We start from the raw sequence: 25,959 nt of genomic DNA, 5'->3' as shown, positions 1-25,959 counted from the left end.
CTTTAACATTACAATTGCATTATCATATTTGTACCCAATTAGATTTTTGAAATATAAACATTTAAATGGCTGTCATAAAAACTTGATGGATTTATTCAAACATGCAATAATACTGAATAATAATTTTTAAAAAGTTATAACGAATATGTAATGTGGTGCATATATTTATCAAAATGCTCATCTCTACAGTTTTCTAGCTGACTAACGAGTTTATGGACACTGAATATGGTTTTGCTGTGGTAAATGTGGCGTAACATGACATACGGTATATTGTTTACAAGCAGTTTTATTGACATCTTTCCTCAGTTGAAACACTGAATGATTACATGATACGGATTTTGGTAAGTTGTAATGTATCTTTTAACATACCTTCAGATATTCATGTTAATTTTGTGTTGTAACGGTTATTAAAGCAGGTGAATGATCAGTTCATGTGAGCTTCACGCTGCTACTTCTCTTGAACTGAGGCCCTTCTGCGATCTGTCACACCACTAAAACAGATTTTTTTACATTTTGTAATAAAATGAACGCAATTTGAAATCTGAGACTGTGTTTCAAATCAAAAGTAGGCTAACAAAGCACAAAGATTATAGCGATTTGTTTTGAATGGGAGGGCCTTAAAGTTCTGTTCCTTCATCAAATGAAAACAGGATGACTAATCGATTATTGTGATTTAAGAATCAATATTGGTTCATAAAAATGAGAATCCGTTAAAATTGAGAAACTATTTTTTTTACCCTGCCCTACCATGTATATTAAATAAGGGAAGGGTGTGGATTAACTTTTTTTTAAACTTTAAATGTGTCATTTCGGTGATCAAAGAGGGTTTTAATGGATATAATTATTGATACAGGCTGGCTTTAATTAAATCAGTGTTGCACCACCTATTTTTGAAATTGGCTAAACAAATAAGTGATTAAAACCTGTCATTAAACCTTCCTGTGGTTAAGTTTGATTGTCTGCCATGACAGATTTGCCAAAAATGGCATTAATGTTACTCGTTCACTTCATTTTTCAATCACTCTAAAATCAGCCTTTGAAATAAGTAGTAAAAGGATTTAAAATACATAAAAAGTAATCTGTACTGTTTTAACAGTTATTGAGGCATAAAAGGCTGGCTCTTTCAAATATCGTTCTTCCATTACAAAAAAGCTTCTTTATTTAAAAAAAAAAAAAAAAAATACATTTTAAAAATGGTTTTTTTAAGGATCACAAAAAGGATATTTGGGAAACTGGCAATTGAATTAAAACCACGATCAAAATGGTTTAAATTCAAAGCAGCAATAAATTAAACATAAATCTTAGTCCTTGCACACCACCTAAAACACGTTTGCTATGTATAAACATGATGGTGACCAGCCAATGTCAACCTGGTTTCTTGTCTCACAATCTAAATCAGTAATGATTCTCAGACAACACTATTTTTACCATTCTTGTAATGACAGAATATTAAAATGGTAAACCAGGCAAAATCATTTCTCTCCCCTTCATTCAGACTGACTCTAATTGAATAAGGTCTAGGCAAAACTCCTGGCCGAAGGCCTATATATAGCCATGATGTCTTCCTGTGTAACCGGAGAATGAGTGGCCTATTAACATCGCAAAAATCTGAAGCCTGGCACATTCCACTGTCAGAAATAGCCAGAGGGGTAGAGATGGTCCTTCAGGCCAAGACGACGGTAGAGACATTGAAAGACAAGGAAATGGAATAAGGTGTAAGAAAGGCATAAATAAAAATGAGAGAGAAAATGAGATATACATTGAATGGGGATGACCAAAATTATAAAAAAGTAAAGTAAAACAAAACAGACTTCAGAAAGATCGAAAGGAAATAAAGGGAAGGATAACAGTGAGTAGGTGGTGGGGGAAAAAGTACATTGTAAAGGAAAAGCAAAAGTGAAAGAAATGTGGCTTTTAGATGAGTGACAAGACAGGTGTAAACCTCACAAGTTGTCCGGAGGATTGACACATGTATCAGGACTACAGACGTCACAGACACATACACTATATTAGTGTATATCAACAGGTTTTGCTTTTTTCAACATTTAGTATATGATTGTTAACAAAAATGCACTAAAATTAATATGAATTGCTTAGTCAATCATATAAATTAGCATGACATATCCATTTTAGGAAACAATTGAGATTTTATTATAAATGCATAAATGAAAAATATTAAAAATGTATATAATTTGCTATTTGCAGTTATATGATTATCTTTTACGCGACTATCAGAACAGATATTGAGAACAACCACTGCCTTATATTTCAAAATGTACACACCCAGATTCTAGGGATGTAACAATCATGTCACGATTCGATACATTATGTTGTATTTTTGTATTGCGAATGTGATATATTGTGACACGATATATTGTTATACCACTAGCAGATTATCTGCCATGCCAGGAAAAAGCTAGATTTTCACTGTAACATTATCTAACACATATAGTAAACAAACCATTAGTTAATATAATCATAGCAAAAAGTTATATATGCCTTATACAAAATACCATTTTCACAGACCCCCTAGAGTACCTTCAAGGACCTCCAGGGGTCCAGACACCCTTGACTGAAAAGCCTTGCACTACACAAACCACTGAGGTCCACTGAGATGCAACACACCCTTAAACAAAAATCTCTAATAATCATAATGCCCAAGGCACCGATCGTTAATATGGAATGCAATAAATATACCCCAATTGCAAATACAGCAAGGGTGAAAGTTTGATCATCAGGCTAGGTAAAACACACAAATTATTTCTGTTGATGAAGTGCAAATGAGAAACCAAAATCAAAAGAGTCATAAAAGACACCTGAATAGCTGACAGTTGCTCAATGTTAGCGGCATCGTTAAACCATAACTCTGTCATAATATTTTGTGCTCGTGTGGCCAGTTCTGCACTGTGAAGGGTAACAAGGACACAAAACTAATCCATACAAACACCTGAAGCTAGAAAATCACCTCTCATCACCTCAGAGATAACCAACAAATAATTCACTAAATATATACTATACATAATTCCTTTATAAGGTCAAATTTTGACACCTTTTTGAGTGATGAAGGAACAAATCCCCATTGTTTTCCAGCTGATATTGAATTGCTTTTTATATTGGGGTTACGAATATTATGATTATATTATTGAGCCAGTTTTTTTAAAGACTGTCAAGATTTCACTAACCCTGCTTGAGACTGGGGTGTTAAGAACAATATTTTAATATTGTCTATGTTAATATATATATCAAAAATCTTAGAAATGACTTTTTTTGAGATATCGCCCAGCCTTACTGTTCTTATATTATGAGTTTTACATGTTCCCAGTTCCACACATTCCTTGTAAAGACATGGACAATTGCATTTTAGACTGAAAGCGAACAACCTCTGCTACGTTTCAGCCCAAAGGTAACAGCAAAAGAACACATGAAACCTTGTCTTTCCCATTTGAGGCGGCGAAGTGCTTACTTCAAACCTTCAGAGGAGAAGACGAAGCACCCTAACATTGGGGCTGGAAATTTCACAGCTCTACATTAAGACGGGTGACCAGTTTGTCTCAGCCCATCAGCTGCCCCCATCATTCCACTCTCGGCCACCAAACAGGTCCTTGAGCTTACTGCCACCATGAAACCTCAACCAAACAAAGTGACTGAAGAAGGAGGGGTGACTACTTCACTTTATTTTTCATAATTGGATTATCCACCATTTTGTGAGACACATCTGAGGGGTGTTACTCCTTTAGCAAATTATCACGTACCACGTTTTGGTGAGTGAGAATGTTTGCCTTCCACCTTTTCCTCTGAAGCCTAAACTCGATAATTAGCCACACAAGCTTGATAATAGGACACAATGTCCTTATGTTGGGGTTCTTATGTTCCGTTCATTTCTACAAGGGTGTAGGTAGTCTAAATAAGCCATTGACCTTTCAAAATAAAACATTAATGCTAAATGTACGTAGCTACGTTTGTAGTTACCTTCACCCAAATCCAAAACGGCTAGGACAGCACTGCTTCTGGCTTCTCCAAGATGATTGGTGGCGATGCACGTATAGAGGCCGGCATCACTGGGTTTGCAGTCTCTGATCCACAGGCCTCCGTATTCCTGGTTGTCCATGTTGAGCAGGTCATCATTGTGGTACCAGTAGAGAGTAGGCTGTGGGTCTCCAGCCACTGCCACTTTCAGACGAATATCACAGCCAGTACCTACCGCAGCATTCCTCATCTTCCGGATGAACACTGGAGGAGTTGGGGTTGGGTAGACGGAAGCAGCGGGGTCTGGTACGAGCTGATCAGAACTAACTTTTGCCCGTTTCGATGGTATCCTGGGGCTAGGAGGTGCCTTTCCTCCTGCCTCTTCATCAGCACCCTTCTTCAGGGTCATCTGGACCTCAGCCTTCCTCATGATGCAGTGGAGAGCTTCTTTACGGACTGCTGCACGTTATTGAACTGATTAAAGCTTCAAATGACATCAAAACGTATCTCTAATGCATAATAAAATGTCCATAAATAAAATAGCTTTTCGTAATTTGGTGTTTTGATATGGTAAACATATTCCAAACATTCAAGCAGACATCATCAAATGCAAGACTACAGGTTTAGATTATCAACACCAGTTAATGCAATACTTACATATCCAATGACTTCATTAAAAAAAGAGTGGAAATCTCTACCTGCATTAACAGAAGACCTTCTGAAAGGCCATCAGGAACACAGAAATATCAACAAAAAAGTGTGTAGAAATTTCCCACAGGTTTTCTGCATTATAAATGTTTTGGAATATGTTTCTCACATCTTTGAAATGATTCCAATTAGAGAAACAGAAAACAAAAAGTATAATCTTTGTCCAATTAGGCGAATGGAGCTTGTGCATGTACTCCTGGCTGGCTGGTATTTTTAGAGCAAGTCCCAGAGGATCAGATTGCATTAGCAGCTACCCCTGTTGCCTTTTGGAAGATTTGGCCTCAGCTTTTCACCCTCAGACTGAGATCCCATAGTTCTTCGGCATCTAAGGGAAAAACTGACTGTTTGATCCTTTAGGTGATTACTCAATTGCAGGATTTCCAAGTCTGTAGTGGTTTCCAACTCTGTGCCTGCAGTGCCCAGACTTTCGTCCCCTTGCCCTCCAAGTTAAGCTGTCTCACTCATGATAGCCCCCTCCTCCACTCGCATGTCCCCCCGGGGAGGTGACAGACAAGTCCCACTAAGTCATCAAGGAACAGCTGTACCCTGATAGGTCAAATTTTTTGGACAGCCCGGATGCTTTGGCCCAGCCCCTCATCTTCTTCTTTGGCACTCACAGCCAATCACAAGCTCCAGAAATTGTGACATGGGGGCCTAATGAGGGAGGGGGTTCAGAATAAAGCTCTGATTCATGTGTCAAAGATAGCTGCTGAGTAAGAATCAACACCGTCACAGCGTCAGACTTGGTAGTGGGATTTTTTTTTTCATTCCCTAAAGCCTTGTAAAGAATTCCCATAATTTTTTCAAACAACCTTTAGAACAAAACATTGATATTTGATTCTATCGTCAGCATTAGATTAAACGAATGAATTTCTCATGAATGTAATGAACATTGTAATACTCTGCACAGTTCTAAAAACAAGAGAACCAAACAAAAGACCCTGAAAACAACAGCTGCAATACAACATAGACTGCCATCTGCTGGACGATTTGCATACATGCAATTATAAAGCCATTTCATGGTTCTAATCTCAAATGTGAAAATATCCACATACAATATTCAGTAGCTGTAGTGGTCGACTATGTCAATGTCCAAAGCTGGTAGTAACATCTAGAGAGCTATATAGTATGATGCTGATTTTTTATATAATATAAAACAGAGTTTGTTTAAGATAAAAAGTTGTGTACATCTCATTTGCTCTTATAAAATAGATAAAACATTTTTTTTTAATTTAATTTGCCATCACTGATATCACTAATGTGTGTGTGTGTGTGTGTGTGTGTGTGTGTGTGTGTGTGTGTGTGTGTGTGTGTGTGTGTTGTTTAATATGTGAAATGAGTGTTCGATAATTAAAAAAAATTCTGTTAATTAATTAAGTGGCTAATATATCAGTCTATCACTAATTATTTAAATGTGAACAGTCAACAAAAAGTTCATAGTTCAATATTTTGATAGTGTCCAATGCTACAATATAATCAATAAATTAAGGACATGTATGCAGACTTGAATTAATTGTAAATCTGTTTAAAAATAAATAAATAATTACTTCCAAAGCTACATGGACGCCTTTTACCTCTGGTACATTCAACAGACTGAGGTTAATTTCTCCTTACTTTAAAATGAGATCACAAACAAGTAAAAGGCTTTCAGAGGGCTGAATTTCATGCTAAACATGTGTTCCCTTCGCCTTGGAACCCCCTTTGAAAGGAAAATCCTTTCTGCAGTTTGTCCTGCAGGACCCAGTTGTCATAGAAACAGCATCGCTCCCCAGACTGTTGAATTGAGAACAAATGTGTGGATGGTGCACAGGTCTCTGAGTGAGTGGGAGGGAACAGGGGAGGCAGATACAACACTTTACTATTCTAACACAATAGGGGAGATAGCAGATGTTCCAGCAGGACACTGTTTTAGGGGCTAAGATGATTGGAAAAGGCATTGATGAATGGCAGGCATGGAGACACTGGCTACGAGAATGATTGACGTTAACGGACAACAATGAATATAGAGTTCCACTTACGTGTGGTCGAGTCTCACTTAAAGCTGGAAGCAGAGCGCTGTGATGCTGTGATGTTGATGAGTGGAGCGTCTGTGTGTGTGTAAAACATCGCCCCCTGCTGGTTGAAACATTACCCTGATCATTGGGGTGTTTCCTCAGTGATGTCACAAATCACAAAAGCAAGCACAATTTCCTAGTTTTTAAAATGAATCACATTTCAGAGATGTGCTCCCATATAAATTCTAATTTCTATGATCAGTTAGGTCATATAAGCACATTTTATACACACACATTTCCTATACATATCTGTTTTTGCGGTTTCATTATGGTGTATGGAGTGTAGAATAATGTGAAAAGTAATTTAAAGTAGCATAACGTAATTAAATAAAAAAAATGAAGGGGTTTGAATACTTTCACAAGGTCCTTTATATATATACACACAACACACACACACACACACACACACACACACACACACACACACACACACACACACACACACACACCATTTATTAAATGTTTTTTAAAAGCTAATCATTCATTTTAACATATCGGGGGTCCAAAAGTCATGGAACAACCCAAAATATAGAAATGATTTCTCTTTACTCACCTTCATGTAGTTCTACACTTAAACAAAAAAAAGAAGAAAAAAAAACATTCCCATAATCTACCGTGTTTAGGTAATGATCTGAAAGTAGGTTTAGTAGATGTTTTTTTCTTCTTCTAAAGAATGTGGTTTTCATGATCACATGCAAAATTAAGTCAAATTCCAGTAAAAACGTATTGTGATTCTAAATCAGCTAAAACTGTAGCATCAGTTAATAATCAAACTGGAGAAGGGACAATAATAGCATTGGTGCAGTTTATTGGTGCAATTTAGCCTATACACTTATCTGCAACATAAAATCAGCATTCATTATCAAAGCCAGCGATTTATTTAGTTTTATGACATGCTAAATAATCTGTTTGCATATCTTATGACTGCTTTCTTTTTAGGTCGCATTGGCCTTCTTCACAGTCTAGTAGCACTGCATTCCTCATATCAGATGGTATGCATACAAGATCACCATCAAGGCCATTTTAGGACAGTGCGAGTTTATACCTTGAAAGTGTTCTCAAAGCAAAATAGAACTTCCTGTTGCGCATATGATGAATGTAAAATGCCCTTATGACTAGAGAAACATCTTATTTCATAAAGACGCACACACACTACAGTAACCAAAGCATACACCAATGTATGTAGTTATGAGATGCACATCTAAACCCTGGCTTATAAAAAGTCATTCACAGATTCTTCAGTAAACATTATAAATACCACATGGTTACAGGCAGACAGTTAACAAGTTAGTCCTGAGTAACGTCTATTGTACAATGTTACATGTTTCGAAGTGTTAGGTAAAGTCACTTAAGCCATTACAATTAGTGTTGCTGCCCTTAAAAACTACTTGCATTATAGTTAGCCTACTGACATGGAGATACCGATAGGCCTATAACTATAGTCACTTTTAGGCATTTTAAAATATAACACCTATGTAAAATTATTATTATTTTTGTCTAGAACTAGGCCTAATAGGCCATATACCCAACCCACCATGTTTACACACACGGCCTATAGGCCTATGCACTTCCGATTTTCCTCAACATTTGGACAAGAGAGCTGTCAGTCAATAATTGGGAAAGCAATTAAGTAACTTAATTATTTGAAAAAGTAACTCATAAAAATAATGCGTCGCTTTACTTTAAAAAATTCGGTTGCTAGTAGCCTAAGTATTTAAATACCTAATTTTGGTCGTGTTTTTTGTTTTGTTTGTTTTTTTGTTTTTAAAGTATTATTCGGTGAAACCTACATATTGTGTCATTTTGGCATTATTTAAGATTAGCTAGCATGTGACGCGCAAATCAAACATTATCCTGTGAGTAAACCACATTTAATGAAGGCTAGATTTTATTTTACCTTGTAAAGTTGATTGTTGAATGTTTGCAAGGATGAATTGACTATTCCCTTTCCATGTTAGCGTCGACCTTAACTTCTTCTAGGTTACCAAAATCACGTTTGTTTAATTAAACGCACGGATTTGAAGTCAAGGTAATTCAGGTGAATCGATAGTCTTGGCTCTACGTGTCACGTTGGAAAGCCTGATTCATCTTGGACCTGGTGAATCGGTTCTCAACTCGGTCCGATTTTTCATAAGGTAGCGATTAAAAGTCCGATTCATTCATGTGAACCGTTCGGATTGTGAATGCACAGATAAAAAAAAATTTTTTTAATCACTCATCGACTCGCTTTTTGTGACGGAATGTTTAGTCAAATTCTGCTGCTGTTAATCAATGTTTTCGACTGGGTTATATATTAATTATGCATTATTGCTTTTTGGAGTCGCCTGGATGACTCTAAAACTCTCATTGTTTTGTGTCAGAGTTTTAGCTAAAGTTAGCCTATATTTATATGCTTTATAGTCAAGTAACTTGGGAGGTAGTCTACTTGTTGATAGTTGTGTTATATAAAGTTTAAAATTATTTATCGGTTTATCTTTCATGGATATAAACTGTAGGCTTGTTCGCCAGTAGATGTCACTGTTTTCACAATATCTTGGATTATCTCGCCTGTTAAAATAAAATACTATTTTTGTAGCTTTTGTACCTACTAAAGAAAAAAAAAATGTTTAAAAAAATGGAATAAAATTTCATATTAAAATGCATTGTCAATCCAGTAGTAAGTTCACTAGGCTATAATATTAGGCCTACTATATTAAACAATAGATATACTTTGATTAATTCAAAACCCCGAACATCTGCGCTTGAGACATATCATCTCATGGGCAGAGATACGGGAAATCTCTACAACACAATTTCAGCAATTAAAAAAACGACACAGGGTGTCACTGTTGCTAATGACATCATAGAAATAAAGGCAGTCCCACAACGAGCACACAGCCACTGCGCACATCGCAGGCAGGTGAGAGATTGACGTCAAGTCGGATGAAATACGGCTGTAGAATAAACCCGCTCCTCTGCTCTACGGGAATACATCTCTGTTTGAAGATTGTTCATAGATAGTCAGCAAAAATCCAGGATGGTAATAAAATGATGGTTGGCCGGGGAGAGCAGTCTGATGAAGAGATCGTCCTCCTTCAACGCCAGACGGTGAAATAACATAAACTTCCTCACAACAACTGGGTAAGTGAGCTTGAATTTAGCCTCATTGTTGCTTGTTTTATACCTGAAACACTGTATCAGTTGTGTTTGGAAATACATTTACGCATTGTGCACATTGTTAATATAAGGCTGTGTGTTCTGGGACTACACCCTTTGAAGTTTTTTGTGATATGATAATTTGTGTTTTAGGATGTTGTCTACGCCTAAGTTCACAACAAAATGATCTCTAACTCATAACTAACAATGTAGTTTTACTAACTCTATTTGATATTAAACATATTCACTTGATAGAAGTGTGTAATGATATAATGTTTTGAATGATCGATGATAAGGCAAATACTGAATTTATTCAGTTTGAGGTCAATCTATATGACAAACTCGTTAAGGTGTGTTGCGTTTTTATCCAACTTAATCATGTGTGGAGAAAATAGAAAACTATACAAAAGGTGGCACTAGTATCAGAATGGTTGAATGCACAAAAGTAAGCAATATTGCACTTAATCGTAAACATTGAAATGTATTTATGTTACTATAAACAACATGTAAATTATTAGCATGTGCATATAGAAAAATCTTAGCCAATCACATGAATTAAATGCAGTGTAACTGTAGAGCTGCAGGAAAATGGCATCATGGTATGCCGAATGGCTGATGGCATATCAAGAACGTCTCAAGCGCTTCATGATCGTAAACCATGATGTGAAAGGCAGCGGACAAGAAAAAATAATCCTATAGGAAATCAATTTCATGCTTTTAAAGGCCCTCCAAAAAAAGGATCCCTGGCAAATTATCTACTATAATATTGCTAAGTAGATAAGCTTCAACATGAAGACACTTCCGCAACGTCCTTAACAGATGTTTATGTTTATCACACAGAAATGGCGAGTGATCGGGTGGCTATCCTTACGGATGACGAGGAGGACCAGAAGAGGAAATATGTCCTGTCTGAACCTTTTAACACTTTGTCCCTGGGGCAGGTGGCAAACACTACACCATCTAGCCAAACATCACCTCCTGCCCCATCAGAGGCACTTCAGACTACGCAAAACATGGACTGCACGGAGAGGTGCTGTGCCCGAATAGACCATAATCTTTTGATCTCCAAGGTCTTCTACTTCTTCTTTTACGCCGCATATGGCTCTTTACACCCCCTTCTTGCATTGTACTACAAGCAGCTGGGAATGACACCTAGCCAAAGTGGCCTGCTAGTTGGGATTCGTTATTTTATAGAGTTCTGCAGTGCACCATTCTGGGGAGTAATGGCGGACCGCTTCAAGAAAGGAAAGGCGGTGTTGCTGTTTTCTGTACTCTGCTGGGTGGTCTTTAACTGCGGTATTGGCTTTGTTAAGCCAGCAGCTATGAGCTGTGTCAGTAAGGACCCTACTGTTGAAACCCCAACCAATTTTACAAACTATACACAACCTGGTAACCGTACTAGACAGCGAAGATATTTGATTGAGGATACATACTCCACTCCTCCACTTTCTCCACTAATATTAGCTGCATACGGTTCTGACTCTAGATACATTCGAAGTGCAGATGTAAATACCACAAGCATTGCCTCTGAAACGTCCACTGTGAATGTCGTCGGCGTTAGTATGGCATCTAACTCGACCACGGTGCCGCCCCGCACCTCAACAGTCACTTCAAAATCTACCTCGACAACTGAAACACAAGCTACCACTGCCAAACTCAAAGAGCATTTAATAGTTTTCAATAAGGAACAAGTAGATACTATATTTCTCCTGATCCTGTTGGTCATTATCATTGGTGAGTTCTTCAGCGCCCCAGCTGTGACCATCGTGGACACTGTGACTCTTCAATACTTGGGCCAACACAGAGACCGTTATGGACTTCAGAGGATGTGGGGATCTCTGGGATGGGGTATCGCTATGCTCTCAGTGGGCATTTGGATCGACCACACGCACATCACAATCTTAATCCAGGGCTCGGGTTGTGTCCTACCCGACTATAAGAACTACCAAATTGCGTTCATAGTTTTCGGGGTGCTGATGACCTCAGCGCTGATTGTGGCCACGCAGTTCCAGTTTGACAGCAGGGTTTATCGGTCAGGTGAGGAAGAGGACAAAAGGGAGGATGCTGAAATACCTCAAGTCGTTCAGGAGGTCTCATCTCCAGAGTCCAGTTCAGATGACGCACCTGTGTGCCCTGAAAGCAACCAACAAACTTTTCCCTTCAAAGATCTCTTCCGGATCATTTGTGGTGTCCGCTATGGTACAGTTCTCTTTGTTGCCTGGTTCATGGGCTTTGGTTATGGTTTCGTGTTCACCTTCCTCTACTGGCATCTGGAAGACCTTAAGGGCACCACCACGCTCTTCGGCATCTGCTCGGTGCTCAGCCACGTGTCTGAGCTGGCCGCCTATTTCATCAGCCACAAATTCATTGAGCTTGTTGGACACATCAGGTGGGAACCATGAGAATCTTCTTATGCAAAATAAATGGCATTCATTTTAAATTTAACACCATTTGTATTGTAAGTTTACCTAGGCTATTACATTTGGGAAAGTGGGGGCTATATCCTGGATCATGAATATTAATTGAATGATGTAGCATGCGCTCAGAAGTCCTGTTTGATTTGTTTAGAAGCGAGTATGCGGGTGCTAGCCAAAGTAGGATTACCACTTACCTCTTGTACATCTGTTCAGTCGAATGCCAGTGCAAGCGGTCGGCCGAGGTTGCTCCTGTTATTTGGGCCATTAACACTAACAGCAATTTGTTGAAACCGTGAGTCATTCAGTTTCAGTGAGAGTAGACATTTAAGCAATTAAGCAAAGAATTGGGCACACTTCGAATTGTATGCAAATGAGCTGCTGCAACTAATGGATTTTTTGCATTGTGTGTGGGTGTGGTGTCTTGCTACTTTCAGCCACATTGAAGTCTTTATTGTGTTCTTAAAATGCAAGAATGCTTTCTGTTTAAATGGCCCCTAAAGGTGATGATGGCAACTTTTTGAACAATGTTGAAGGGCAATGTTACCATCAACGGGCATCTAGGTGAGACACAGGCCTACAACCTATCTAAAGTACTCAGATAGAAATTTGTTGCCCATTCTCAATGGGAAAGTTGCCAAGCAGCATCACTCTGCAACATGCCCCAGCAACATTACTCAAAAAGTTGCCCCGTGAATCATCACCTTTAAAACCTCCAGCAATTAAACGGCTGTCATTGTAAACACCCAGCACGCACGGTTACAGTTGCTTTGTCAAACCGTGTCCAAGCAAAACCAGACTCTTAAATTAAAAATATTTATTGGAAAATGTATTAATTCAGAACTGTCAGTAACACTCTATAGGTGGATACAGTCATAAAGGTAATATCTTTAGAAGCCGTGTTATTTTAGTTTCATTAATACCACTATAGTATTTGTTCATGATTGTATATTCTCAATTTCAATATTTAAATTGATTTTAGTTATAGCTATAATTTGAATTCGTTAAATTAAAACTCCTCCATTGCTTTTGCTTCTTAAAAACTACTGCCAACTACTGGCCTGGCTTTTATGATAAAGCGTTTTCAATCATTTTTGCAGATCCGTGTGAACGGAGATAATTTTTACAATGTTGTCGTCTGTACGTGAATAGTGCGAAGGAAAAACGTCGAAGGCAAATCGTCTTGTGAAACTTTTGTTAATATTATTTTAAGTTTCATGATCATTCCCTTCTAATGTTTATTTAATTTTATTTCAACTAAAAGAAAAGTTTTAGTTAATAAAAAATTATAATAATAAAAGCCACCATTGTTTTAGTTACTGGCAAACGCAGGGCATAGATATAGTTAGAAAGGCTTTAAAAGGGCTTTTCTTTGAACAAAAAAGTCTTTCTAAAGTCTTTCTTTGAACAATCTATTTTGCATTTAATATGCCATACACGGATGTCTTCTGAATTTGATGTTCACAAAAATTAAAACCCCATAGATTCTCAGGGATTGGCTTTGAGCAAATCTTTGTATGAGCAGAGGATTTTATTTTAGTGTGGTAGGTTTGGTTTATGTATTTTGAATCTGTGCCAAAGCACCTGCGCCTTCATGCAATGGTTACCATATCCTGGTTATTCAATATTTTATGAGAACACATCCAAGCACATCTGGTCAGAAGTTATTTTAAATGCACTTCTTTCTTCTGCCATACCTTGTTTTTAACCCTTATAGACTGATGTATTTTGTACTATAATATATATATATATATATATATATATATATATATATATATATATATATATATATATATATATATATATATATATATATATATATATATATATATATATTAGGCACACAGGAGAAGTCCAAAGGTTGTTTAAATGTTTAAATATGTCTCAGTAATTATTGTTGACTTTGGCTAAGCTCTAAAATAGGCAGTGCCCAGCTTACACAATGTACATCCAAGATGCAGACCACTCTTTTCCAGGATGTTTACCATGCGTTTGTGGGCACTGGTAAACAGACACATGGAAAGGTCTGCTCACATCCTCTGTCTGCTTTGTGGTATTTCTCATGTGTGTGGCATTTCCCAAAGCACCGGCTCTTCAGTGAACAAGATGAATCACCTCAAGCGATAGCCCAAGTTGTACTGGACTGGTGGCCCAGTCTTTGTGTTGTTAATGATGTTAACTGGTAGCATTTGACAGTATCTGCCAGACATTTTGTGATACACAAATCATCAGAAAAACCAGTTTCAGTGACCACTTCCCAGTTCATGGGGATGTTATATTGGTCAAAAGATGCTGTTTTGTGAAAAGTGAATTATTTGGTGTTAAATGAACAAGTTTATTGGTTCTTTCTAGCCTTTTTTTTATATGATGCACTACAGACACGTTCCCCTGGCTTTACAGAAATAGTTCACTAGTAAGCTAGTCCCAGACTAAAGTGCATGTTTGAGCTGAAAGCAGCTTACACTGACATATGTTAAAATATGTCTGTGCCATTGTTTTGTCTCGAGATTCTTGTCGGTAATGTTACTTTCTAAGACATGTTTATAAAAGCTATTTAAATGTCCTAATTCATCCAAGCCCTGTCTCTGAAACCGGGCTGTAGTGTCGTAGTAACTAGATGTGTAACTGAACTGTAGCTAGAGAATATAAAATGTTTTTTGGCTTACCACATTGACTCTTTCAAATGATTATTTCAACTTGATTGTTAAATGTCATGAAATCTACTAACTCTGAAAACTCCACAATGTGCCTTTTATATTTTACAATGCATTTTCATAGCTCTCATACAACTCTACAATATATTATTTTATCAAATATATTTGAGATGGTCATACAAAATATGCTACATTTTTACTTTTTTATGATTCATGTAAATGATTAATAAAATCCTGTTTAAAAAAAATGCAAACACATTTTCAAATGGAGGTGATTATGTTTTGTTCATCCATGTGATGCCTCCAGTTTTGTCTCTTTAGCCTTTGTTAAGTGGCCTATTTTCAGTCGTGCCCGCGGAGAGGCGTGTAACTTTATCTTGCCATTAGTCTCATCGCGCATTGTCTAGGCTTTCCAGCATTGATCCACTGAGCTGGCTTCTTTTGTGGATCAATTGTAAAGCTTTCTAAAGGCACACAGGGTGTGGCAGGGCCAACGCGGTATACAGTGTGATGTTCTGTGTAGTTAGTAGGGTTAACATTTGCATGGATATCTTCCAGAGCTGCTTTTGCATGGAGTTGCATGGAGATTGTTTAAAATCTCCTGTTTAAAGATTTTTGTGTATTTATGTTGTAATGCTTAACATGCACATGACTGTAAGTAAGCCATTTGTTGGTTGATTTAAATGCGTAAACTCTGTGGCACAGAACATTGCAGTGTTTGAGCTTCCTGACCAGCCTGACATCAGCAACTCTGACTCAATCACTGGCGTGAGTTTGGGGTGGGGCTTTGTATTTGTTAAACCAATGACAGACTGGGAGAGTCTTTGAGAAATTTGTTTGGAAACAAGCATTATTTTAAAGGCACAATATGTACGATTCTTTTGGATTAAAATATCCAAAATCCACTAGAACAGTGTTCTATATGTTGTTGACTTGTGTACTTGCATTATCTCAAATGTTTCCAAGAATGTTTAAATCCAGAGAAAAAAGATATGTAAACAAGGACACCTACCCGCGTTACCATCTTTTGGTTTTCAGTTTTATTTTGTAGAAAAGCAGTCTTTTATTGTTTAAATCATGTATTCATGATTTACGGCAAGTACCCTGTTTTACCATGCCTAATATCGATCTATCATTGTAGTGTGCAACAAGTGGCGCCGCGCGAACAACCAGAGTAGCATTATAGGAAGCGCTTGTCTGCGGCATAATAAAAGCTTCGTGAAATCCAGGCGTCATCAAACTACATCTTTGTTTTGAATAAGCGACCTCTAGTGGTGAAAAATGTCATTGTGGCTTTTAAGTCACGAAGAAACGGAAGTAGCAACAGATAATTTCTTACATATTGTGTTACAGAAGAAAAAAAAATTAAGGGGGGGGGGGTGCTTGGTTCCACCCATCGGTTGTTGATTGGATGAATGCGAGTTTGCAGGTGATCGTTAAAAGTGTGGGGTTTAAAGGGATATTTTACCCAAATATAAAAATAATCATAATTTCTGCTGAACACAAAGGAAGATATTGTGATAATGTCAGTAACGGTTGGTTGGTTTGGTTATCAACATTTTTCAAAATATGTTTTGTGTTCAGCTGAATAAAGATATTCATACAGGTTTAGAACAGCTTGAGGGTGGCATTTTTGGGTGAACTAACTACATAAAATGTATGGATGAATCGTTCACAGTGACTATAATTTACACTTGATGATTCTAGTAGAGCTGAAATGAGATGCTTCATAGTCCCATTAGAGTTGTTTTCCAGGAAACGTTATTTGAATTAAACTGATTTTAATTACATTAACGTTGTTTTTTTTTCCTGTGCGAGACTCTGTGTTCGTAGATTAACACTGGTGAATTCTCGTGTGGTCACGCTCCCAGACAGCCCGTCCTTAGGACAGAGTGACTCATTCATTCGGATGTCAGAATAGAGACTGACATCACCAGCAAATGCACCACCCAGCCATAACTACAATAGGCCTTATAAAGCAAAGGGGTTAGACACACCCAGAGTGACATTTTCATTATACAGAAAAGCATTGTTTGTTGTTGTTTTTTGATTGAATAGTTGATTGAAATGTGACATTACCTGTGTTACATAACATGTTTCTGTCTCTTTTTTGCATTTTCTTTTTAGAGTCCTCTATATCGGACTGGCCTGCAACACCGCACGATATCTGTATATATCCTACCTGGAGAACGCATGGATAGTTTTACCCATGGAGGTGCTTCAAGGTGAGAAATAACTGATGTTGCTGCAGAGGCTTTATCAAACAGGAAGTGGAGTTTAGATTGCAGGGCTGTGCTCTTGAGAGACCACAGCTGACTTTCAGTTCATCTAAGGACATGATTCAGCTGTTTTTACAATACATCTGACACCTTATTTCACATCAGACACCCTGTTGCAATCCCACAGTTATTGAATAAACAGACGGGTTCAGACTGCCATTGGTTTCAAAGCTGAAAAAATTGGGCCTCTGATACTTGGTTAAAAAAATCATCAGTTCTTAGAATATTGAATGTTTCCTTTTCTGTGTAAAGTGCTTTTTTCAGCATAGTGGTGAAGGGGAAATGTCAGGGCCTAAAGCCTGTTTAGCCGCATTATCCACTATTATCTTGCAAGCATGTTGACTATTGACATACTGTACAGGACGGCCCTGTTCCCACCTCGCATGGGTGTGACGGACATTTGCTTGAACTGTGGTTGGGCAGTATGACATTTTATATCAGAGTTAGCTTGCCAGCAGTAGGCAAGACTGCATATTTACATATGCAAGTTATGAAGTAACATTAGAGCAATATGAAAGTAAGTTCTTTCTCATCTTGTATTGATCACACACTTAATGTAGAATGTTAATAAGCACAACATGAATCAAAGTTTTGTTGTTTACAGTTGCCAAACAATTTGCCACATTAATGTATAATGCTTTTTGTATCATAGCTGTTTTTTGTGTGTTTTTTTGCCTTCATAAAGTAATGTGTAAACAAATAATCACATTATTTGATTATCATATATAAATGCACATTATATATAAATAATCACACACATCGATAAAGTACCTTTTATTTGTAAGGTAAATGCACTATATTATACCAAAATGGGCATTAAAATTATTATTTATTTTATAAACCGTTACAAAAAGAACTATATTTTGTGTAATGATAACTTAAAGCATATTAAAATCATATTATTGTTATTATTAACTGGTATAGAATTGCTTTTCATTATTATGTTATTCAAATGTATTTGTTCAGCAACTGTAAATATTGTCTTATTGTTGTGGTCATATGTATTACAAAGAACTCATGAATAGTGTATGTTGTCTAATCAGGCGGATGCACAAGTGTTTATTTATGTTAATCTGTCATGCAGGTTTGACACATGCATCAGTGTGGGCGGCATGCATCTCATATTTGAGCGCCGCTGTCCCTCCAGCCCTGCGCACCTCTGCTCAGGGGATCCTGCAGGGTCTGCACCTGGGACTAGGGAGAGGCTGTGGAGCCATGCTTGGAGGAGTTTTAGTCAACTTTTTTGGTATGAAATCAGCAAAGACCAAGTGATGTCTCAGATATTCCATACATGTTGCTCGTGCATGCTCTTTATGCTATAATATTTTTAAACCATTACAAAGAATCAGACTGTTGTAAAATCGTTAGTTCACCCAAAAAAAATGTTATTCATTTACCCTCATATCGTTCCAAAACCCATATGACTTTTGTTCATCTCCGCAGCACAAATGAAGATCTTTTTGATGAAAACTGAGAGCTTTATGTCCCTCTAAAGACAGCTACGCAACTACCAATTTGACACTTAAAGATTGTAAAACTAATTCACATGAATTAAACGGTTTATTCTAAATATAAATATCATATCGCTATATGATGAAAAGATTTATTTTAGGCTTTTATTCATATATAAACATTCATCAACTCACTTCAACTTATTCATCTTCATGATGAAGTTCAAGCATGTTCGCTTGCTGTGCGAGAACCAATGAGGTTCATTCTCTGTTACATGGCACGTTTGAGCTTCAGCAAGAACCAATGAGGTTCATTCTTGTGTGTTAAAGGGGGAGTGAAACACTCAATCTTGAGTACCTATAGAGTAGTATTGCATCCTTCATATCTCCGAAAAGTCTTTAGTTTTATTATATTTATAAAAGAAATATAGACTGTACCGAGTCGTTCCGGAATAAAACGAGCGCCCAGAGGCGTATCGAGTGGGCAGAGCTAAAGAATGACGAATGCGCACAAAGCGGTGCCGTCCTCAAGCGTGGAGAAACTCATGGCTATCAATCCAGAATCAGTTCCGAGGCTGAAATAATTTGAACAGGAGAAGCAGCAACATCAGGACGTCCGTCTCTGTGGTATGTACTATATTTAGTGGCCACATTTGTGTGTCTTTACTCGCAGTTTATGAGGACATGATTCGGTTTATGGACTATTGTATGTGACTAAACCACACACTCTCCCTCTCCCTCCCTCCCCCTAGACACCAGGAGCCTATTGCTTAATACTAGGATAAGGGATTAGGCCGGGATATTTTGGTGATCCTGGCTCAATTTATCCGCTAATATACAGTTATCTTTCATTATCGTTCTTGGTATGAGTTTGACTTCAGGGTATGTTTACATGACAGCTGTGTACTAAATTTTGCACAAAAACAAGATCACCAAGATATCCCGGCTTAATCCCATATCCTAGTTTTGTGCAATAAGCCCCTGGTTTTGTTAATGGATTATGGATCACATGTTTTTGTTGCCGAATTGATTTCGGACAGTTTTTGAAGAACTAAAAAAAAATGTGTGTCTATATGCTTGACTTTTATTGATCACTGAAATAGCATTGATTGGAATGAAGTGGGTTCAATATAAAATTAAATAAATAAAAAGTAGCTTAGATGTAGTAAACGACTTTTTTCAAGTTGCTGTAGCTTAGCTTGCTACATTTCCCATTGGGTTAGCTTCAGTGTAGTGAAGCTTAATTTAATGTAGAGTAACTGGTAGCTTAGCTCACTACATTTTCCAAGTAGCTTGCCCAACACTGGTTATACATAGAACAACAATGGAGTAACCGTTAGCACATTTGAATGGCGAAGCACGCGATCGTGTCATTTACTGATGTTTACTCACGCGACGATAACCAACAGCACAGACATTTGAAGCAGTTTTACTCACCGGCTGCTTCCAAAGCAGGACCGAACCTTTATCGCTGGGACCGCTCCGTCAAAAACACACTTCTTTGGTATGATTTGATGAAGTCCTGTGACAGCAGTGACCGTGGAAATCCACTTTGCGACGCGACTGAAGCGATGTTATGAAGCTTCCCGTCATTTCTGCGTTCAAATCGGTTCAAATGCAGCGCTGCCTTCCCGGAATGCTGTGCTGAAGCGTTGAAGTCGCTTGATGTCACCCATAGGAATAAAGTGGAGCGCGGACTATAACCGACATAAGTGTTCACGGACGAGTGGATCTGCAGCTGAGATCAGTGTTGTTGAGGCGTGCATTTCCTCTCTCGCTCTAGTCACGCTCGCGCGCGCACCCTACCGGGAGAAGAGCCCGTACGGCCCATACAAGGACCTTCCGCTCTATCGACGTCAAGCCGACCCCTACTGGGGTATTTTTTTATCGGAAGGAGTATTTTTGACACAGAAATACTCCATCAAACGTCCAACATTAGTTTTTGAAACTTTGTCTATGTTTCGGATGGGAATCCAAGTCTTTAACAGTGTAAAAAGCTCAGTATGCATGAAACAGCATTTCACCCCCCCCCCTTTAAGCAGAAAATTGCTTGCCTGTCAAACAGGTTCGGTTGAGCTTGTTTTTTTTGTTCACCGATCAATGTTAAAATGTGATTTAACTCGTTAACTGTAAAATATCACCTAATATCACTTCCATCACAAAACGGTCACCAAATATGGAATATGAGACTGTGGCCTTTCCGACGATATGTGTTTTGTCAAGATTAGAAAATATTTTGATTATATTACAAAGTAGTTAAAATAAATGTTGTAATATGAAACATGACATCGCCCACTAGGGAAGGAGCCTGCTAGAAGAAATTCGAGTACCGTTTCCATGGTAATGCAATGTCCAATTTCAGTTGTAACAGTTTTCACAGAATGTATTTTGAGTTTGTAAGCTTTCTAATGATACCTAATTTATGATGATTACTAAAATTTAGGATGCCAAAAAAAAGGCCATCATAAAAAGAGCGCCAAGCGTCCCACCTGTGGGATGGTGACCGTTAAGAAGAGGTTAAAGGATCTCGCCACTATTTTTGTAAATAGGCTCATTTTCAAGTCCCCTAGAGGTAAACGGTTGAGTTTTACCATTTTTGAATCCATTCAGCTGTTCTCTGGATCTGGCAGTAGCACTTTTAGCTTAGCTTAGCACAGATCATTGAATCCGATCAGACCCTTAGCATCTCGCTCAAAAACGACCAAAGACTTGATATTTTTCATATTTAAACCTTGACTCTTCTGTAGTTACATCGTGTAAAAATTAAAAGTTGCGATTTTTCTAGGATGATCTATGTTCCTTTAAAACCTAATTTGTTTCTGCTCATCATATAAAGCAGTTAAGTCTCTTCAGAAAATTGACACAACCTGAACTGCTCAATTCATATTTACGATCTCTTTATGAACTTTTTGAAGCATCAAGATAGTTGTGTAGCTGTCAGAAAGATCTTCTTTTGTGTTTCGAAGATGAACGAAACTCTTACTGGTTTGGAATGACATGAAGGTGAGTAATTAATGATTTTTATTTTGGGGTGAACTATCCCTTTAAGGCATTTTATCATGCACTGGTCAATTTTGGGCTATTTAGCCTATCATAAAATGTTGTTTCAGACTAGTGGAAAGTAAACATCCAAAATACAGAATACAAAGTTTTTTTTTTTTTTTCTCATGCACTGAGCCAGACATTTCATCCGTTGCACATACACCACATTTTGTTTTATTCCTATCTATATTCTTAGGGTTTTTACAAAGGGATTTGTTCCAATATAAATTTCCTCATTTTATAAAGCATTTTATTCACAACAAGAGAACATTTAGATTGTAATTTCCTGTGTGAATAACTTCACAACATCTGATATCAGCCCTGTTTCCTCTCAAGCTTCCTTTTTCATCTTGCAAATGTCCTGTTTAGGTGCTGCAGAAACCTTCAGATGCCTCGGAATGGCCTCTCTAGTCATATTACTCTTCTTCTCTCTGATACAGTGGCTGTTAGGTCAGAACGAGGATAAAAGTATGTTTATAAATTTCTGATTAACAAAAAAAAAAAAGTGTTTTGCTGCAGTAAAACCTGCAACAGCTCATTGATTTACATCTTTGTGCTCTTTACAGAGGACTCAATGTTGGCTGAGAACATCCCAGTACCCTCCAGCCCAGTGCCTATCGCCACTATTGACTTGGTGCAGAACCAGTCTCAGCCAAATCCCGATTCAAAGACACCTCTTAGGAAAACCAGGCATCAGGAAGAGCAGGAAGATACCAACAAGCCTGCCTGGGTGGTGTCTGCTTCCCCCTGGGTCACCATCGCTTTCGCCCTCTATCAGATCAGAGATATGGTGGCTTTGACAAAGAACAACAACTGTGGTGAAAGTCAAGCCCCGCAGGTAGGATGGCACCCTTTGTGATTTGGGATGTGGACATAAAGAGGAGGTGACAGTTTCAATCTTGCTGATTATTAACATTTGTTTTATGACCTTTTCCTGCTAATTTTTTTTATTTATCTGTATTAAAGGGATAGCTAGTTCACGCCCAAATTTGCCCATGATTTACTCGCCCTTCAGCCATCCATAGGTGTATATGATATTCTTCTTTCAGATGAAAATCAGTGTGATGTTAAAAAATATCCTGGCTCTTCCAATCTTTATAATGGCAGTCGAAAATTTGAAGCCCAAAATAAGTGCATCGATTCATCATAAACGTAATCAATACGGCTTTGGGAGATTAATATTTTTTTTTGCCTAAGTTTTAGACGGAAGGCGGTCTGGCGGAAGCCGTATATATTACTTTACAGGTCCTTCTCAAAAAATTAGCATATGTGATAAAAGTTCATTATTTTCCATAATGTAATAATAAAAATTAAACTTTCATATATCTTAGATTCATTGCACTCCAACTTAAATATTTCAGGTCTTTTATTGTTTTAATACTGATGAATATTGGCATACAGCTCATGAAAACCCAAAATTCTCAAAAAATTAGCATATTTAATCCGACCAATAAAAGAAAAGTGTTTTTAATACAAAAAAAGTCAACCTTCGATTAATTATGTTCAGTTATGCACTCAATACTTGGTCGGAAATCCTTTTGCAGAAATGACTGCTTCAATGCGGCGTGGCATGGAGGCGATCAGCCTGTGGCACTGCTGAGGTGTTATGGAGGCCCAGGATGCTTCGATAGCGGCCTTAAGCTCATCCAGAGTGTCGGGTCTTGAGTCTCTCAACTTTCTCTTCACAATATCCCACAGATTCTCTATGGGGTTCAGGTCAGGAGAGTTGGCAGGCCAATTGAGCACAGTAATACCATGGTCAGTAAACCATTTACCAGTGGTTTTGGCACTGTGAGCAGGTGCCAGGTCGTGCTGAAAAACAAAATCTTCATCTCCATAAAGCTTTTCAGCAGATGGAAGCATGAAGTGCTCCAAAATCTCCTGATAGCTAGCTGCATTGACCCTGCCCTTGATAAAACACAGTGGACCAACACCAGCAGCTGACATGACACCCCACTCACAAAGAAACCCCACTGCTTCCGCAGGTCCCTTAAGGTCTGGAATCGGTCCTTCTCCACAATCTTCCTCTGGGTCCAGTCACCTCTTCTCATTGTGCAGCATTTTTTGCCACTTTTTCCTTCCCACAGAGGTGCCTTGATACAGCACTCTGGGAACAGCCTATTCGTTCAGAAATTTCTTTCTGTGTCTTACCCTCTCGCTTGAGGGTGTCAATGATGGCCTTCTGGACAGCAGTCAGGGTCGGCAGTCTTACCCATGATTGCGGTTTTAAGTAATGAGTAAAGTACGTTTATGATGGATGGAACTTTATTGGGATTGAAATTTCGGGCTGCCATTATAAAGCTTGGATTAGTCAGGAGGACGTGTATTAATATAACTCTAATTGTATTCGTCTGAAAGAAGAATGTCATATACACTTAAGATGACTTGGGGTAATTTTCATTTTTGGGTGAACTGTCCCTTTAACTTGTCGTCTTGGCATGAAATCATTTAAAAAAATCAATATGGAGAAATTTAAACATTTTCATACTGATGGCAAATTATATTTTATACCTTTAACTTAATCATTTACTCTTTCTCTTTGCCTTCATGCTGTCATTTTCTCAGGTGAAAGGTGAGGAAAAAAAGCTTTGACTTTTGTTCTTTTTTTTTCCACAAAAAAACATGCTGTCCTGTCATATTCTGGTACTGCATTTCCTCTTTCATTCTCTATGTATTATTGGATGATTTGTTTCCTACTAACACCATTGTACCAATCACTTATTAAAATAAATGTTTTTCTGTTGTCAGTTTTGTCTGTCCGTTATTAAAATATTCTGCTTTGCTTCAATTGCTGTGTTGCTGTGCAAATTTCTCTTCGCTGTATGAGAATATTACATGTCAAGGCTTTAACTAAAGCTAAATGGATTTTTGTTTTTGAGCAAATGTCTGAAAATGCTTTTTAATTGTTACTGCATGTTTTTGTCACATTTGGCACAATGTAGATAAGTCACTGACTGTCATCTGGCTATTGAAACAAGAGATGGTAAAGACTGTAAAGTACACAATGTTTATAAGCAGTGACTCGTACGTGACTATTTGAAGTCAAACAAATGCTTGGTCGGTGATTCTCACAAAACATGTCAATATTGTGTCTAGGTCATATTTCACCAAAATTAATGTCAATTTTTTTTTTTTTTTTTTTTTTACTTTTAAAAAAGTATTCCTATGTATGCATCATAGTATTAAGTTTTAGTCAAGTTTAATAAATAGAAATAGGGATTTTTTTCATCATTGATTGATTAAATTAATTTAATCACAGAATATTTTGAATATTAAAAATGTTAAGAAAATAATACCACAATGTAAGGCATCCTAAATGGAGAATACTTAATTATACTTACTTAAATACTTATTTCATTTTTTTACATGTTTAGTTTTGGGGTAAAATGACTTCAAATTAACCCAAAAACACCCTGCATAAAAAAAAAATTGTACCTCACTTAAGTCTATTATAAATGTTTGACCTTTTCCATGCTGTGTTATTCATGTTATGATGTCCTCCTGTAGGAGACAAGTGAGCAGACCTCAGCGACGCCACCTGCTGATGATTCCACGTCATCGCAACCCAATACATCAAGTCCAGCAGAATATCCCTCCCAAGGACCTGCTGCCAGTGCATTTGTTCCTCAAAACGCACATCCTGTCCGTCCTGTGGAAGAACCGCCTCCATCCACTGGAAGAAACGAACCAGTAGAAAATACGACTCCATTGCCAGGACACTCCAAACAGCTGCCCCCAATAGCACAACCAAAATCAACAATGAACTGAACTTCTTCAGGATATAGCCTTATGATTTTAAGACATACAGTAGTATGGGGAGTAAAAGGGGACAGTTGTCTTTGGACCAAAAATGTTAAAGTATTCTAGATCATCAAATAGTTTGTTTGCCAAGGCAATAAGAATCGATATGCTTTGCACTGCCACAGTTGATGTCTTGCCTTAACCGCAAAGGGCCTGCAAGTATTTGTACAGAGTGCTTGAAGGTCAATGCCTGTGATGAGATCTGCACATTACTGAGTGTTTAATGGTTATAATCCAACAGCTGAGGTGCTTCAGCATAATATTCATGGGACTTGATGTTGCAATAGTGAAGCATAGTTGCTTTGCACTCTGTATATAATGTTTTTTTTGCTAATCGTGCTTCCATTTAACTTGTGACCAAATTTAAAAATAAATTATATAAAATGTTAAAGCCATACTCTGTTCTGTTAAATATATACAGTAATCTGTAAAACCAAGTATAGATATGTACCATT

At 37.6% G+C, this 25,959-nt stretch overlaps 2 protein-coding genes across 6 annotated transcripts in view; one reads left to right on the top strand and one right to left on the bottom strand.

The window, feature by feature from the left end:
- Positions 1–8,793, bottom strand: part of spegb (striated muscle enriched protein kinase b) — a 108,775-nt gene extending 99,982 nt beyond the window's left edge. For 2 of the 4 annotated variants that reach the window (XM_067444360.1, XM_067444359.1), the window contains exons 1-2: positions 8,626–8,793; positions 6,693–6,789 (exon numbers count right to left, since the gene is read on the bottom strand). Coding sequence is in view for 1 of the 4 variants with exons in the window: in XM_067444355.1 (XP_067300456.1) it covers positions 3,970–4,396 (427 nt within the window). In the remaining 3 variants the exon portion in view is untranslated. Of the gene's footprint in view, positions 1–3,969; positions 5,134–6,692; positions 6,790–8,625 lie in introns of those variants that run through there. The other 2 variants (XM_067444363.1, XM_067444355.1) reach the window with 2 other exon arrangements.
- A 791-nt stretch (positions 8,794–9,584) lies between these two features.
- mfsd6b (major facilitator superfamily domain containing 6b) lies at positions 9,585–25,895 on the top strand. Of its 2 annotated transcripts, none has more exons than XR_010905065.1 (7): positions 9,585–9,848; positions 10,704–12,252; positions 17,059–17,156; positions 18,295–18,456; positions 22,073–22,171; positions 22,270–24,275; positions 25,211–25,348. XR_010905065.1 is itself a non-coding variant. In XM_067444351.1 (7 exons), the coding sequence occupies exons 2-7, from the start codon at positions 10,706–10,708 to the stop codon at positions 25,469–25,471; spliced, it is 2,439 nt and encodes an 812-aa protein (XP_067300452.1). In that variant the 5' UTR covers positions 9,585–9,848; positions 10,704–10,705; the 3' UTR covers positions 25,472–25,895. The 2 variants fall into 2 exon arrangements, 1 of the variants encoding a protein (XP_067300452.1); XM_067444351.1 differs by having other exon boundaries at positions 22,270–22,541; positions 25,211–25,895.
- Positions 25,896–25,959: the final 64 nt, after the last annotated feature.

Source organism: Pseudorasbora parva, chromosome 5 (genome assembly GCF_024679245.1).
Source record: "Pseudorasbora parva isolate DD20220531a chromosome 5, ASM2467924v1, whole genome shotgun sequence".
Classification (NCBI taxonomy): Eukaryota; Metazoa; Chordata; class Actinopteri; order Cypriniformes; family Gobionidae; genus Pseudorasbora; species Pseudorasbora parva.
The sequence above is the reverse complement of the archived record's forward strand: the minus strand, read 5'-3'. Positions and strand labels throughout refer to the sequence as shown.

What these genes read in the sequence shown, in the direction of transcription:
- mfsd6b (XM_067444351.1), top strand. Translation starts at nt 10,706, where the DNA reads ATGGCGAGTGATCGGGTGGCTATCCTTACGGATGACGAGGAGGACCAG. An exon ending in GAGCTTGTTGGACACATCAG is followed by an intron (nt 12,253 to 17,058) that starts GTGGGAACCATG and finishes TTTTCTTTTTAG; the next exon opens with AGTCCTCTATATCGGACTGG. An exon ending in AGGTCAGAACGAGGATAAAA is followed by an intron (nt 22,172 to 22,269) that starts GTATGTTTATAA and finishes TGCTCTTTACAG; the next exon opens with AGGACTCAATGTTGGCTGAG.